The 14,541-nt window shown below is 47.5% G+C and overlaps 5 protein-coding genes across 5 annotated transcripts; 2 read left to right on the top strand and 3 right to left on the bottom strand.

Moving 5' to 3' along the window:
* Window positions 1-342: 342 nt before the first annotated feature.
* Window positions 343-1,660, bottom strand: LOZ57_004976 (uncharacterized protein; the record flags this gene model as incomplete). The annotated part of the gene is made up of 5 exons (XM_049254014.1): window positions 343-654; window positions 716-910; window positions 978-1,161; window positions 1,213-1,457; window positions 1,535-1,660. The coding sequence occupies 5 exons, from the start codon at window positions 1,658-1,660 to the stop codon at window positions 343-345; spliced, it is 1,062 nt and encodes a 353-aa protein (XP_049107083.1).
* A 751-nt stretch (window positions 1,661-2,411) lies between these two features.
* LOZ57_004975 (uncharacterized protein) lies at window positions 2,412-5,526 on the bottom strand (the record flags this gene model as incomplete). The annotated part of the gene is made up of 4 exons (XM_049254013.1): window positions 2,412-3,384; window positions 3,443-4,812; window positions 4,871-5,058; window positions 5,118-5,526. The coding sequence occupies 4 exons, from the start codon at window positions 5,524-5,526 to the stop codon at window positions 2,412-2,414; spliced, it is 2,940 nt and encodes a 979-aa protein (XP_049107082.1).
* Window positions 5,527-6,423: 897 nt separating this feature from the next.
* LOZ57_004974 (uncharacterized protein) lies at window positions 6,424-7,599 on the top strand (the record flags this gene model as incomplete). The annotated part of the gene is made up of 1 exon (XM_049254012.1): window positions 6,424-7,599. The coding sequence occupies one exon, from the start codon at window positions 6,424-6,426 to the stop codon at window positions 7,597-7,599; it is 1,176 nt and encodes a 391-aa protein (XP_049107081.1).
* Window positions 7,600-7,832: 233 nt separating this feature from the next.
* LOZ57_004973 (uncharacterized protein) lies at window positions 7,833-10,304 on the bottom strand (the record flags this gene model as incomplete). The annotated part of the gene is made up of 1 exon (XM_049254011.1): window positions 7,833-10,304. One exon carries the CDS (start codon window positions 10,302-10,304, stop codon window positions 7,833-7,835), a length of 2,472 nt encoding a protein of 823 aa, XP_049107080.1.
* Window positions 10,305-10,591: 287 nt separating this feature from the next.
* LOZ57_004972 (uncharacterized protein) lies at window positions 10,592-14,348 on the top strand (the record flags this gene model as incomplete). Its single annotated transcript, XM_049254010.1, has 4 exons — window positions 10,592-10,781; window positions 10,843-11,150; window positions 11,242-11,844; window positions 11,895-14,348. The coding sequence occupies 4 exons, from the start codon at window positions 10,592-10,594 to the stop codon at window positions 14,346-14,348; spliced, it is 3,555 nt and encodes a 1,184-aa protein (XP_049107079.1).
* Window positions 14,349-14,541: the final 193 nt, after the last annotated feature.

Genomic DNA, 14,541 nt, shown 5'->3' with positions numbered 1-14,541 from the left:
TCAATTTTCGAAATGAAGAACAACATTTCACAGTTTGCGATCTGCGTCCTACTTGTGTACATAGCTTTTCAAAGTAGCTATTTTTACTTTCGCAGATAAAAATGGGATGACTTTTCTTAATGTTTGCGGTTTTAGGAAGGCGTCGTTGTCTCAAGTCCTATCCTTACAACGGCCTGGACAAGGAGACGTATGACATCCTGGCGACGTTGCATATCGTATATTCTTATTTCTTGTTATGTTGTGGTATAGACAAATAGCTGGGTGCACTAGCTTCATGAAACTTAAACGAATCGATATATTTGTGTATTGAGGCAGGCGTATGAAGGGAGCCGGGGCTCATTCTCACTGCGCCTTTCCATTGAGAAACTGCCCAATCAACATCAATGTCTCTGCAGTTCCGGCAGCTAGTTTAGGAGGAAACAAAGAGAAACCGTGCGGTGCGCCTGGAACAATTTTAACAAATGTTTCTCCGCCAGCCATCTGCCATTTAGCACTCATGAAGACTGTATCATCAAGTAGGATATCCTCTGTCCCACATGTAAATATTGCGGGTGGGAGGTATTTGCCGGCCGCAGCAAGAGACGCAAAATCAAAATATAGAGGAGATATAGAGGCATGCTTTCGGTCCACTTTAGGATCTGGCAAAAAAGCATCCTGCAGGTAGTAGGTTAGGGATGGATGTATTTCAATCATGAAGGAATAAAGGGAGACTTACGATAAAATGATCTACCGTTTCTCGATCAAGGATGAGTCGTTGGCCTGGTCGGTAGGTGTACATTGACGGTGTATACGAAAGATCGTAAGCGCCATATTGTAGAACCAATCCCTTGAGGTTAAAACTTGAATATTTATCCTCCGCATGGTTAAGGAGGTGGAATGCAGTCAATGTAGAGAGATGGGCTCCAGCGGACTGCAGGCAGCAAATTAGCATGTCTTTGTTTTCATGAATCCTGGTAAATAATTATAAAACTAGTTACCTCTCCGCCCATAAACTTGAAGGGCGCACCAAACTTTTTTTCAGCGTTATCTACAAGCCATTCCGCCGCATCATAGCAATCTTCTGGTCCACTAGGAAATGGAAATTCAGGCGCAAGTCGATAGCCGACGGACACGGCCACGACATTGGCGGTGTCTGCATAAGACTTCAACATGCTGTCTTGTCTATGACAATGTGAGCCATGAAAGAGGCGGAAGGATGCCACTGGGACTTACGACATCTCATCGGACAAGACCCATCCACCGCCATGAATATGCATAAAGACGCCTGATGGTGTGCCGTTACCTTCCGGCGTGATTATTCGGCAGGGAATATCACGGCCCTTCTGGCGAGACGGGATTGAGAATGATTGCCCACATTCCAGTACAACAGGCTTTGGAAATGCGGTTTCACCTCGAAGGCGCATTTGCCGAAAGTTCTGGGCACCAACCTTTAGAAATAAAGACCATGTCGTAATTAGCTAAAGAGGATGTACCAATTGAATGTCAAGGGCACAGATAAATAACATGGAAAAGACGGGAGAAAGTGCTTGCATACTTCCCACCAATTCGGCTGGCCAGCCTGTAAGTCCATAAGCGCTTTGTTCAGGGCGTGGCATGTCTCTGGAATGGCGCTTGGCCGGAAGACTGAAGCATTAAGAGCAACATCATTCTGGCGAGACATTGTGAAAGTTCAGGAGTTGTAGAAATGTTTATATGCCTCTACTACCTAGTCCGAGGAATAAAGAAAGTTGCCATCCCAGCTTTAAATAGGTTTGCGATTGGCAATAGATCGTGGGTATAAACTTCCCCTCTTTCAGACCATCCGGCTGTTTCGCCGTTGGTAAAGCTTTTGAACCCCTGAGGCGACTGTTCTCCCAGGCCTCGGAGGATTTGATAACGGCGAGTGGAATTCCGGGAAACAACCGGACGCTGGGAGTCGGTGATTACTCTTAAGAACAAGAATGCAACACCCGCGAAGCTCCTTGAGAATATTGGACTGTGGGCTGCGATGCTGGGACAGGAGAGGACTACGAGGGTCTGCCTCGGTTGACGTGGAGTTTAACTAGGGTGGCAGCCGAGCCTAACAGCGCCATCAAACTAGTTGTGGACGTCCAGTATACTTTACTCTTTCGTCGTAATAGAAGTGTTAACTCGCGAAGTAGCATAATAAAAGGCCATTGGTTGGGAGCGGAGAATACTCAGTGAGGATGCGATGTCTTAAGGCTTGACAGCATGGCGAAAATGTTATCAAAAAGCGAAAAAAGCTATAATACAATAATAAAAAAAAAGCGTACATAACAAGCGAAACACGAGACTGCCTCCCGAAGAAGATTTTCAAGCAAATCAAAATATTTTACACCAATATAGAAGCAGAATGCCGCCCAATAACCGGTGAAAAAGGCTAGATATCAACGGAGCCACCCATCTACATACTATTGAAGCAACTTTCCCAAATCCGCTAACCTTGTTCTTTTCTCCTCTCCCTTCGCCGCATTCTTCTCTCTGAAGGCGGTCGTCATCAAGTCTCGTTTGCATTTCTGAATATCCAACACTCTATCTTCGATGCTCCCTTCCACCACCAAGCGCCATACTGTCGTGGGTCGTTTCTGGCCCAGTCGATACACACGGTCAACGGCTTGATCTTCGATAGCAGGTGCCCACCAGCTGTCCGCAAGAATCACTTGATTAGCTGCTACCAGGTTCAGTCCGACGCTGCAGACATTCAAGCTAGCAAGCATGACTGTGCAACTTGGGTCGTTAGCCAGGGTCGCCATGGCGGCATCACGCTTGGTCGAGTTCATCTTTCCGTCAATCCGCGTAAAATTTATGCCGTGTTTGCTGAGCTGTGGCTCGATGAAATCAAGAAATGATGTCCACTGACTGAAAACAACTGTCTTAGTGTCTGCAGCTTGGCCCTGGGCTGTAAGGATTTTGATTAATGCCTGGATCTTGCTGCTGCTCTCTTCAGGGTCAACATCTATCGCAGACGGGTCTTCGCCCAGTGTAACAGCTGGATGTACAAGATCAGATGTATCTCTAATATCCGCCCTACACATGGGGCATTTGTGCTGCCGTTCGATGACTTGCTCAATGCAGGCGAAATCAAAAGTGTGTGCACAAGCAGTAATAACTGGTTGATTCAAGTTATCCAGGCAAATGGGGCATGATTCCTGGCTTTCAATCTTCAGCTGGAGAAGACTCTGAAGCGCTCTTACATTTTCTGGTGTCAGATCCACTACATCGGTTTTTGCCAGTAAATTCATGAGATCATTGACCCGAGCCTGACAGAGCTTCCAGTGATTGCAGACTTGTCTAAGGCGAAGAATAACTTCAAGCAAGTGCGAATACGTAACATTCGATTTTTGGCTGTTCGAATAATCCATGAGGACGCCCTTTGCTTCAGCCCTGAGACGCGCTCAATTAGTTTCTAGGGGTATCAAAGGGTATAAAACTGATGACTTACTGAAACATGTCGTACTTTTCTTTCTCGTGAGGCAGGAATCTCACATGAAGAATATGAGATTGCATCGGTGGAAGACAAAGGTTGATGAATTCCATTTCTTTCTTACGGCGTAGGCAGATGGTGGCCATCAAAGCTTGTAGAATAAGCGTAGCATTCGGATGTTCCTCCTTTAGAGGCCGAATCAATGCGCTATTAAAGACAGCCAGATCTTCTAGCCCACCAGAGATCCGAAGGTATTTTAGTTGGGAGTACAGGTCCTTCAAATTGTTAATGATTGGTGTTCCAGTTAGCGACCATCGTGAGTCAGCTTCTAACGTGCATGCTGCTCTGGCTCCCTTTGTCCGCGGCGATCGAATGGTATGGCCTTCATCCAAGACAACCCGTCGCCAGTGCACGGAGAATAGTCCTTTCTCTGGTTTCTTTGGCTTGGTTTCTTTTCCATCGAAATGACCAAACTCCGTAGCGAGGGCACCATAGGTGGTAATGACCACATCGTACTGGTCTAGGTTCTCGGCTTCTCTCTTACCGGGGCCATGATATATGAGAACCTTGAGGGCATGCTCTTCCTTAACATGACTAGCAATCTGGTCTCGCCAATTGCTCATCACGCCAAGCGGAGATATAATGAGCGTTGTTTTTGGCGCTTGAGCGGCCTTTGACACTGGGTCGGCCAAAATTAGAGAAATAGTCTGTAATGTTTTTCCTAATCCCATATCGTCGGCGAGAATACCACCACTCGCCAATGAAGGAGCCCGATTTGTAACATAGCCGGTCGCAATATTCTTGTATGCAGATCCATGTCGCTTCCACAACTGTTCAGCTTTGTCGCTGTTCTTTTCTGGCAGCCGAGGCGACTCTCTTCCCAGCATCCATGCAAGTCCTTGTCGCTGATACGGTAATAACTCGGTTGACAATGCGGCTGGGCTGTCAGCCATTGGCATTTTCGCAAGTTCTTTTTCATCGGTGCCAAATTTCTCAACTACCTGGCCCATTTCCCTTGGATTGAAGGCAATGCTTTGGGCGACGATATCGCTAATGGACTCTTGGTTTTGCTGGAGCTGGCTCTCCTTAATAGGAGCCATATTGACACCAAATCCACTATTTGATGTTTGCCATTCTTCGCCCACCCCGTTGCCCCTACGTATGCCTGGGTGGTTGGTGATATCTCTCAGTTCTTGTGGTGGTTGTTGTTTCTGGTTGATTCTTTTCATCACGAGCTCCGCAACTGACAGACCATCCTTTTTCATTCTTTCCATAAGCACTTGCTGTTCTCTGGGATCACTGGTGCCATACAACTTCAAGGTAATTGGACATTCAAAAGTGCCTTTGTTTCCGGCCAGAACCCCTTCCACTAACAATTCTCCAGAGTCCTAAGAACAATAGATCCATTAATGCCAAAAAATAATAAACGGCAAAATAAAGACATACCAGATAGCGCGCTAATGACATGGACAAATGTCGAGGCAAATGGCCAATCTGATCACCCATAACATTATCAACTCGAATTGAATTCGGGTCGTACTGGTTACTGGGCTCTCGCCGAATGTTGACACATTCTCCTTTTGACGCCTGGCCATTATAAAATCTAACACCAACTATTTTGTTAGATACGATGCCTGTCTCCGTCAGCATAAAGGAAGGGAAAGCCTCATTTAAGTTCGAAGGGGAGTCTAACCATATAATTCGAAGCTCAAATAAGAAGAGTCATCAAATTCCTGAGAAGAGTCAACAAAAGCGGCTGCATTTGCCTCCTCGTCAAGCTCCGCTTGAGTGTTCGGTATGCCCTGACTCAGTGGAATGAGTTCCCTGGGCGCTGTGAGCTGTTCATAGGCAGCCCTGTCAGGAGCGTACGGCTTGGGCGCGCTTCGAGCTTGAGCGATCCGTGTAACATAGTCGTTATCTTGTGTAAGATCAATAGCGCCGGGAAGTTTCCGTTTACCAGTCTTGGGCGCTGGTCGTGTTGTGGATCTTCGCGCCCGGTTATATGGAGGGAAAGATATTCTAGGATTCACATACCCAGAGGAGAAGGACCCCGGGAAATATCTCCTAGAGTGCGCCGGCTGTCTACGCCCTCGAGATGCCATTGGTGCTCTCTCGTGCCGTTTTCAGGCCTGGTGCGGGTGTTCAGCAACAACGGTCTCGTGCCTTGAAACGGCCGGGCAAATGTCGCGCGCGCGGCTAAAAACGCGTCCCGGATCCTTGCCCGCGAACCCACCAAAAACAAACAACGTCAAGGCGTTAAACGCGCATCCACCTGACCAGATCTACATTCGCACGTGACTAGTGTTGCCCCAGTCCTCGGCAAAACCTTCCTCGTCCCAAAATGGTTTTGATGTACGGAGTAGTTCAGCTGGCATCGCAGCGCCTCGTCCAGACTGAAATAGTTATAGGACCTCCAGATGCTGCCCACTAGCAAATGACATGTCACTTACCGCTCTGCCTTCCAAGTTTCACCAGCCCCGGCCCGACCCGTGATATGCTGGTTGGAGACGATAAGGATCATCATGACGACCCTGTCGTTAGCCCCCCTTTCTTTCCTTTAACTACCGGCCATTCTTTTGCAACGCCGTGACTTGTTATCGGCTTGCAATTTCTCTGTTGTCTTTATGGAGCCAGGTTACCGTACGATTCTGGCGGCAAGGGAGCTGGATTACACCCGCCGTCTAAGCAGGGGGGAGATCCGGGCTCTAGTCTTCCCTCGAGATTTTACGTCTCTCTTCATTCTTGTCGCTACTCTTCTTATTCCCTGGCCTCGAAATAATATTTCTATTTGCGCCAGATACCTCTCCTTTTTGATGATTTTATATGTGAACACCTCAGCAATCTTGAATTGTCGTACACATCGCCTTGCGGGCGGCTATGGTGTCGGGTTAGCCTTTGCATGGCACACAATTTGGAGCGCAACCCTACTGATTTTCAACGACGTCCAGGGTAAATTTCAAAGAATAGAGAGAAAATTTGAAACGACACCTGGCCATGCTATGACAAATGGACTCTCGTCCCAAAACGCCGGAACTGTTCGGGTGCGCAACTTCTCAGCGGGAGGGACCAACGGGCCGTCACATCCTCGCCTCAAGGATGATGACACCAAGAAAGGAAATCTCCAATACATAGCTTCTTATAGATGGCAGCCCTATCCAAAGCGCTTTTTACATCGATTGGCCTGGGTCGTCGATGTATCCACCCTCTCATTCAGGGGCTGTGGCTGGGACTGGGGGAACGCCACCCTCCCCACTCGTGTGGCAACGAAGTCCGAGACAAAAGCAGCGTTCAAGCTGAGTATGATTTCGACCGGTCTTAGTTACATTGCATTGGACTTGATCAAGGTCGTTATGATGAAAGACCCCTATTTCTGGGGTATTACTGACTCACCACCTCCACCTTTCTTGATATTTCTCGGCCTCTTTGCTAGTCCTGTGACCCGGGTCTACCGTCTTCTCCTCGTATGTGCCGGGATAATGGCCGCCTTGAAAACCTTCTACGGCTATCTGTGTATACTGTATCTAGGGATCTCGCTCTTCGGCAGGCCACGTACACGAATCGCCATACCTATTGAGGCACCATGGATGTACCGTAGGCTTTTTGGACCATGCTTAACGTCCCTTCTCGAATATGGCTTAGCAGGCGGTTGGGCTTTCTGGTGGCACCAAATATTTCGCTTCGGGTTCGTGTCTCCAAGTAACTGGATTTTCGTGCAACTTCCACAATTCCTTCAAACGAAATCCGTTTTCTTCGTTTTGCGCTTGACTATAGCTTTCGTGTTAAGTGGAACTATGCATGCCTGTGGAAGCTACACTCAAATCGCAATGACATATCCCATATCGGAGATCTTCCTATTTTTTATTCTCCAAATTCCTGGAATATTGATCCAACGAGTGCTAGCCCACCTAGTTTCGAAAGCAGGCTTCAAATGTCCCATGTGGCTTAAGAGGTTAGGTAACATAGCGTTCGCTTTTGTATGGATGCTATTGACCGGACCGCTTGCTGCAAATGACTTCTCTCGCGGAGGGGCGTGGTTATTCGAACCTGTCCCTATAAGCCCACTTCGAGGACTGGGGTTTGGGGCATTAAATGAGGGCTGGCTGTGTTGGCATCAACGTTGGTTTCGACGGTGGGAAGGAGAGAAGTGGTGGCAACAAGGCATCCAAATTGTATAGTACGGAGTATCCCAGGGTTCCCCGGTTGTAAAAAGCGCCATAAATCGCGTTTAAGAGAATAGAAGTACAATTACACACCTACCTATGTAGATAGATTAGCGGAAATTAAGAAAATATTAGATCCACTTCACAGCCCGAATCATGATTTGTAATGCCTGAATGGTATAATGGCTTGTCTTGAAAATCAAATGATATTATGAGTTTGAGGGGTTGTACGGAGTAGTTCTATTTTATCATAGGGAGGAATCGTCATCTTCATCAGTGTCCGGTTCAATATTTAGTGGTGGAATCTCATCGTCACTCGCCATGTCAGCATCGCTCTTTGCAGTTTGCTCTTCATTGTGGGTCATGGTAGCTGGAACGCTTTGACCAAGCAGCTGGTTTTGTGGATCCTGTAGGAGGAAACCGCTGCTAACGACCGGAGATTTTTCTTTTGCTAAAATTGATAAAGGTTCTGGGGAATTTTCAAGTGGCTGGTTTGAAGCCTGAGCATCACTCGAAGCAGGGTGCTGATGTAAGGCGCCTTCTACACTCGATATAGGGACAATAGTAGTAGGTGTATCAACCCGAGGCTTTTTCTCTGGGGAAAAGGCTCTTGGCTGAGTCTCAGTGAACCGGTTTTCACCCTCGGCTTCGTGGTACCTCTTGATACCTTTAGTCTCCACCTGAACTACTTGGGAGCCAAATGATTTCGGGATTGAATCCATTAACACGTTTCGAGACGAAACACTGAAGGCATCAACAATATCACTATTTCTCGCATCCGAGGTGTCGGGCTCCATGCCTATTGACTGCTGAATTGCATCATTGAAATTTGCCCTCTCTGCTCCACTTAGGATAACTGGCATGCGTGGTCTCAGAAGCCCTTCAACATCAAGTTGACATGGACTGCATCTCGCAAGGAACGGAACAATACTAGCATGGCCACGCTTATTGCCAATGGGTGGAATAGGGTTGAGCACGCTGGCCATCATGAGCTTCGAATGTCCACATAAGATAGCCGTTCGATCAAGTTCCGTACGGAGGGATAGGGGAATAAGATCCGGCGAAACACACGTAAAGACGCTTATCAGCATTTGAGCGGCTGCATGCTGAACCCCACGAAGACTCAGTGGCTGAAGGCGCAAAGCATTCGAACTAGAAGTAGCACCCAAAAATACATCGGCGTTAATGGAAATTTGAGTGTTTTTAGTATTTGGCCGGATATCTTTTGAGTCTATGCTTCTAGTCTGATGCAGAGGAAGCAAATCCTTGCAAGCGAGCTGTATCACTTGCGCCACAATAGACAGCTCATTTTTAGTAAACGTGTGCCCGATAACATCTATTATAACGTTCACACACCGATATGCAGCTGTTCGAACGGTTTTATTCTTGTTCGATGTCTCAAATATACGTAGAGCCTGGTCGAGGCAATGCCGAGCAACCGATGCGCTGCTTACTCCAAGGGTTTCAACGACCGTACGAATAAGATGCAGGGTAGAAGCATAAATTTTGGGGAGTTCAGTGAACAGTGCTTCTCTCTCGTCTCGTCCAATTTCTCGGTTGGCCAGATGAAACTCAGTCTCTGTTTCAGAGATAGGCACACTTAGAGAGCTTAATCGAGCAGTAAGATCGAGTACGGCTCCTATGGGTATTGCCACGGAAGAGTGTGTACACAACGTAAAGAATTGGGATAGTAGGCGTACAAGGCTGATGATTCGACCAGCACCTTCTTGCATACCATTCCACCCACCAAGCTCGAGTGGATCTGGGCCATCATCACCAAGAGGCTGGCTATGACTTCTCGAATTCAAAGACAGGCGTAATTCAGCGTCTGTCGATTCCCATTGTTCCTTGACGCTCCGAAACAGATGATCCCCCGTGCGATGAATGGAGCGTATTGTAGAACGAAACGCGATAAGCCATTGCTCTCCAGAAGAATTTTTCGGGGCGCAATGATGCAAAGCGACGAATAATTTCTGCGCCAAAGGCACGTATGGCTCAGGAACAAAAGTAGAAGAGCCGATTGACCCAATTAGGGGAAGCAATAAGCTATGAATTTGAGCAGAGAAGGGACGGAAAATTGTAGGATGGCGCGGAATCAATTCTGAGAATGACTCAAAGACCGGAATAAGCAATGAATTGCTTGTCTTTAATGTTCTACGCCCATCCTGTGTAGACTTGACTGATATAAGATTCAAGCATGCCGCGAGAAACACTGGCAAAGCGGGTGTGGTGATTTCTCGTATTAATGTCGGATACTGTTGGGTAAGCTGAAAGATCCGAGTCAAAGTGATGAGGGATAGCTTCTTCGTAGACGCGGGATCTGGTTTCTGCATATGCAATTCTGAATCAGCGGACCGTTTACTACTGGAGCCGCCTGACTTCCACTTAGAACATACCCCGAGGATCGTCAACAGTGCCCGCACCCATGGCTCGCAGCCACGAAGTACCTCCCATTGCCCAGCTTCCACCGTAGCCTTCACCAAGATAACCGCAGTCCATCGGCCTTCAGCGGTTTTGTCTTGCAGCAAGCTGGTGATTCGGGCCTTCAGTTTGGTGACAAGCAACGTAGCATCCGATGCACCTGCCGCCCTTTTTTGGTTTTCCGGTGCAGATAAGAGCGCACTGCTTTCGCCCAGAGCAGACGCGAGATACGCCGCTATTTGAGGAAGCTCTTCAACAGGCGTAGTCGTAAGTCGTAGGGTCGCGGCGCTGAGCGACATGGTGGACGCCATGCCGGTGAGCAATAGGATGACCACTGCACCTGGGTTGGCTATATGTATTGCAATTGGGTAGTTGTTTAAAATTGCCTGCAACTTTTACATTTTGGAGCTTCACAAAACTAGCGCGATCGCATCAAGTTCGGACAACAACCTGAACAGCCCGGGTAATCAATTGTTATGTAAACAGACCACTCATTCACTCAAGATGCCTGCCTGTGAGCGATCTTTTTTGTTCTGATTCCACCGATCATGACCAGCCCCTTGTGTGTCAGATACCGCAAAGAATCATGACCGTAAGCTGGCACTCACTCTCCCCTCCATCAGCAGCACGCAGACCTGACAAAGTACTCTGGGACCAGCTCACTAGCAAAGCCCATCGCTACATCGAGGCGCTAGACACAGCGAGATGTAATGCCCACTGGCATGAAATCCCCGATATCCTTCGAAAAATCTTGAAGCATGCTCCCGAGAGAAAATGTAGCGTTTTCTGCCCCCGCGCTGGCACTCTGATCAAGAAACTCATGATTGTGTGACATAGGTATGATTCAGACAGCACAAGCAGAATACCAAGTCGCCAGTTATGCTGCCAAACGGACGACTTCTAATATCCCGCCTGACTCCGCAAATGGATCGCCGCTGCTGGACCTTATACCTACCCTCCTATCCGTTATTGGTGACGATGAAGGAGATATTACGCAGGATATATTTCAGGCACGTGTGTGCTTAAGCTGGCTACATTGGGAGTTGTTGGAGCCCGCATTAGCGGTTTCGTGTCTACCTAAAGATCTTGGTGCTGCTGTCCACTTGCTTTCCGGGAATGGGCAGCCCTTGTCTCCTTGGACTGAAGTATGTATCGTGAAGGGTGGCTATTTGAAAGGTATCCACTCGCATTCTTCTTTCTTGATGCCAGTGCTAACTGCTCTAAGGCGTTTCCCAGGAGCTGCTCTGTGGTGCAGCGGATGCAATAAGGACCATGAAAGCGATAGTTCCGCGAGTTTCTTTTCCCACATCCCCTTCTCCATCAACTCCACAGTATCTTTTCTGGACAGAGCAGCTTTTAGCAAAGATTGCACTGCTTTCTAACGAGGCTGTTATAAAAGATGGCGCATTATCGCGAGAATCAGCAATTGAATTTGCCTTGAAATCGTTTCGTGCTTGGGCCTCTCATCGAGACGTGAAGGCAGATCCTGCTTCAATATCAAAAGACGCTAGTACTTTGAATATCGGCTCTAAGCCTCAGGTATGGCGGGCATACTATAACCTTCTGTCGCACATCTTACAACACAAATTGTCCTATATCAGCTGGTCAGATGCTCCTAAACGAGGTCAATTCGTTTCAGAGTTTCGGCGAGTTGAAACTATATGCGAAAATTCACTTTTAAGAAATGCAAAGTTTCCTAGAGCCGATGCGTCCAATCAAGATATCGAGGTGTGGGTTGAGCAAGTCATTCACAATTGGCATATCCTTTGCAGCTCGGAGTGGCAGGATGCAGATTTTGGAGAAGGGGGTCATGATGCACTATCTCGCAATGTTCTTGATGTGAGTACTCTTATTAACATATCCAAATTATGGCATTGACATCACTCCAGATTCTCTATCGTGCAGCAACAAAAACATTTCATTCCACTTTGATATTACGGCGCCTTTTTCAGGTTCATTCAGTTCTAGCCGAATTTGATCTCGCAATCAAGGCTCTCGATACATATATCAGTCTCGTTGATTCGGCGCGGAGCCGCGCAACGCAGGCAAGCAAATCAGTCGGAGAAACTGAGAGTATAGATGATTTCGTTCGTACTTTATCTGAAGGAATCAATACAGTTTGCTGTTTTGGCACGTATCGCAATGCAGAAAAGGCCAAGGAGCTGACCGATCTGCTTGAGCGTATCTTAGCAAATGAAACTGAAGAGGAAGTTCCGCCGGAATCCAATCGATCAGGACTAAATGGAGTTACCAAACTCTCGCCCACCACGATTGCAATTGCGCATAGAGCGGTCGGAATCGGGCTTGCAAATTGGTCACGGTGGACACCCATAACAGAATCCCGACGTGACCTGCAGGCTTCAGCCATAGCATCACTAGAGGCTTCCTTGTCTGAAGAACTAGGCCATGACATGAATTCTGCTTCAATATTTGCTCTAGGATTGGTGCTAGCAGAAACCCGGGATATTAATGGCGCTATTGATCGTGTGCGTCTTGCATTGAGCTCAGCAGACGTAATGGGTGATGAAGGTCGTCCCTTGGGCCATCAGCCGTATACCAATGAGTATGATCTTGTTCCATTATGGCACTTGCTTGCCCTTCTCCTAAGTGCGCGTGAAGAATACGAGTCCGCTAGTCACGTATGTGACGCTGTTCTTGACACCGTGGTCGCAGGCAATACCTACGCTAATATAATAAAATCCGAATACCAACATCAAAATGGTGAGAAGATGTCTCGGTCACTAACGAGTACCGGCGACGATAAGCTTCCGACGCTTGATAACATTGGAATTCGTAAGAAAGAAAATATTCTAGAATTACGAATGACTCAACTGTCTCTAATTGAAACTCTACACGGTCCCGAAACCGCTGTGAATCATGCTGAGGAGTTATTAGCTCTCTTCGGCCGCATTTTTGCAGGAGTAGGTATCTCGGAACCTGAACCAAAATCTCAAAATGAACATCTTGCTCCTCCTAAAAGCTCCAGTGGGACCGTCCGTACCTTTCGCGGCAGCTTTTTGGGCCGGAAGAAGCCCAACCGAGATACAGAGCACGGATCTAACCTTGGTTGTGACATGGCTTCGGCGCCAACAGCTCCTTCGCTCTCGACCTCTGTAGTTGATGGTTCTCCTCCGCCTATACTTCTGCAAGCTGGAAACCCATCTGGCTCAAAGGAGAGACCACAAAGTGGAGGAACAAGGGCGAGCTCTGTTCGCCGAAGAGATGGTACTCAACCGCATAAACTCCATAAAAGGGAGGGTAGCGTTGCAAAGTCCGTGCGCCACCGTAGCCATGAACGGCGTTCAAAATCACCGACACCTTCTAATAAATCTCACCCAGACCTAACATTTACCACAGCAGAAGAAACATCGGAATCCCCTCCCCATATAAAGTCACCAACTATCAACCACGACGGTTCAATGTCAGCAAGACAGAGCTTAGCTCCGATTCCTCATAATATGAAGTACAATAGAGAGCCACCTCCAATCGGCCACCCGAACCAGCCCCCACAGCAGGATATTCGGCTGCCAACCACTGGAAACTCCGAATTGCCTGCCAAGATGTTTGCCAGATTTTCCAAACTCCATACCCAGAAACAGTCTCTTTGCCTACTAATAAAGATTTGGCTGTTTGTTGCTGGGCTTTACCGACGAGCGGGCTTGTTCGAAGATGCTTTGGGATCATGGAATGAAGCAAAACTGCAAGCGAAAGCTGTTGAAGAGCTTGTTGGTAAGCACGAATCATCTGCAAAATCATTTGCTGATCCAGGATGGGGAGGGACTCAGTCGTCCGATGAGCTCTGGGGAGACGTCCATGCAGAGCGTGGATTTCTTTTTAATGCCCAGTGCCAACCATTTGAAGCTATGAAGCAATTCGAGGAGGCATTAATATATTCTCCGGATCATGTTCGAGCTACCGTGGGCCTAGCCAATCTTCTCCTTGATGTGTGGGAGAAGAAACTACCAACTGAAGAACCGGAACTTGGTAATCAGTTCAGCATGCTCAGAATTTCGAGCCCATCACAAACAGATTTACCCTTATGTGACGAACCAAACAAAGTCAATAGCAGCTCCCCGTCGACTACTCCATTTGCTGAACGAGATTCGCCAGAATATCGTGAGCGCCTCGCAGCACGAGACCGGGCCTATGGCCTTTTATCGGCAATTACCAAACTCGGAACCGCCTGGGACGACTCGGAGGCATGGCTTTCGTTGGCAAGGGCGTATGAACATGGAAATCAGGTGGAGAAAGCCAAAGAGGTGCTTTGGTGGTGTATCGATCTCGAAGATAGGCGCCCGATTCGACATTGGTGGAATATTGGATTTGGTGGCTATATCCTTTGAAAATATATTTCTTTTTTCCTCGTCATTTTCTTGCTTCTGAGAATATTAGATAGAGAATACCCAATTTTGTGGTATGTTTTCTGGCCTCTCTGTTATTAGCGAGCAATAAACAATGTTTAAATGAATTTTAATGAGATAGCTGGCGCAAGTTTATGGGATATATATGTACATTTTTTCGTATCAGAGGGCTAGC

This window comes from Ophidiomyces ophidiicola (genome assembly GCF_022830035.1).
Source record: "Ophidiomyces ophidiicola strain CBS 122913 chromosome Unknown scaffold_22, whole genome shotgun sequence".
Classification (NCBI taxonomy): Eukaryota; Fungi; Ascomycota; class Eurotiomycetes; order Onygenales; family Onygenaceae; genus Ophidiomyces; species Ophidiomyces ophidiicola.
This window is presented reverse-complemented; position numbering and strand designations above follow the sequence as displayed.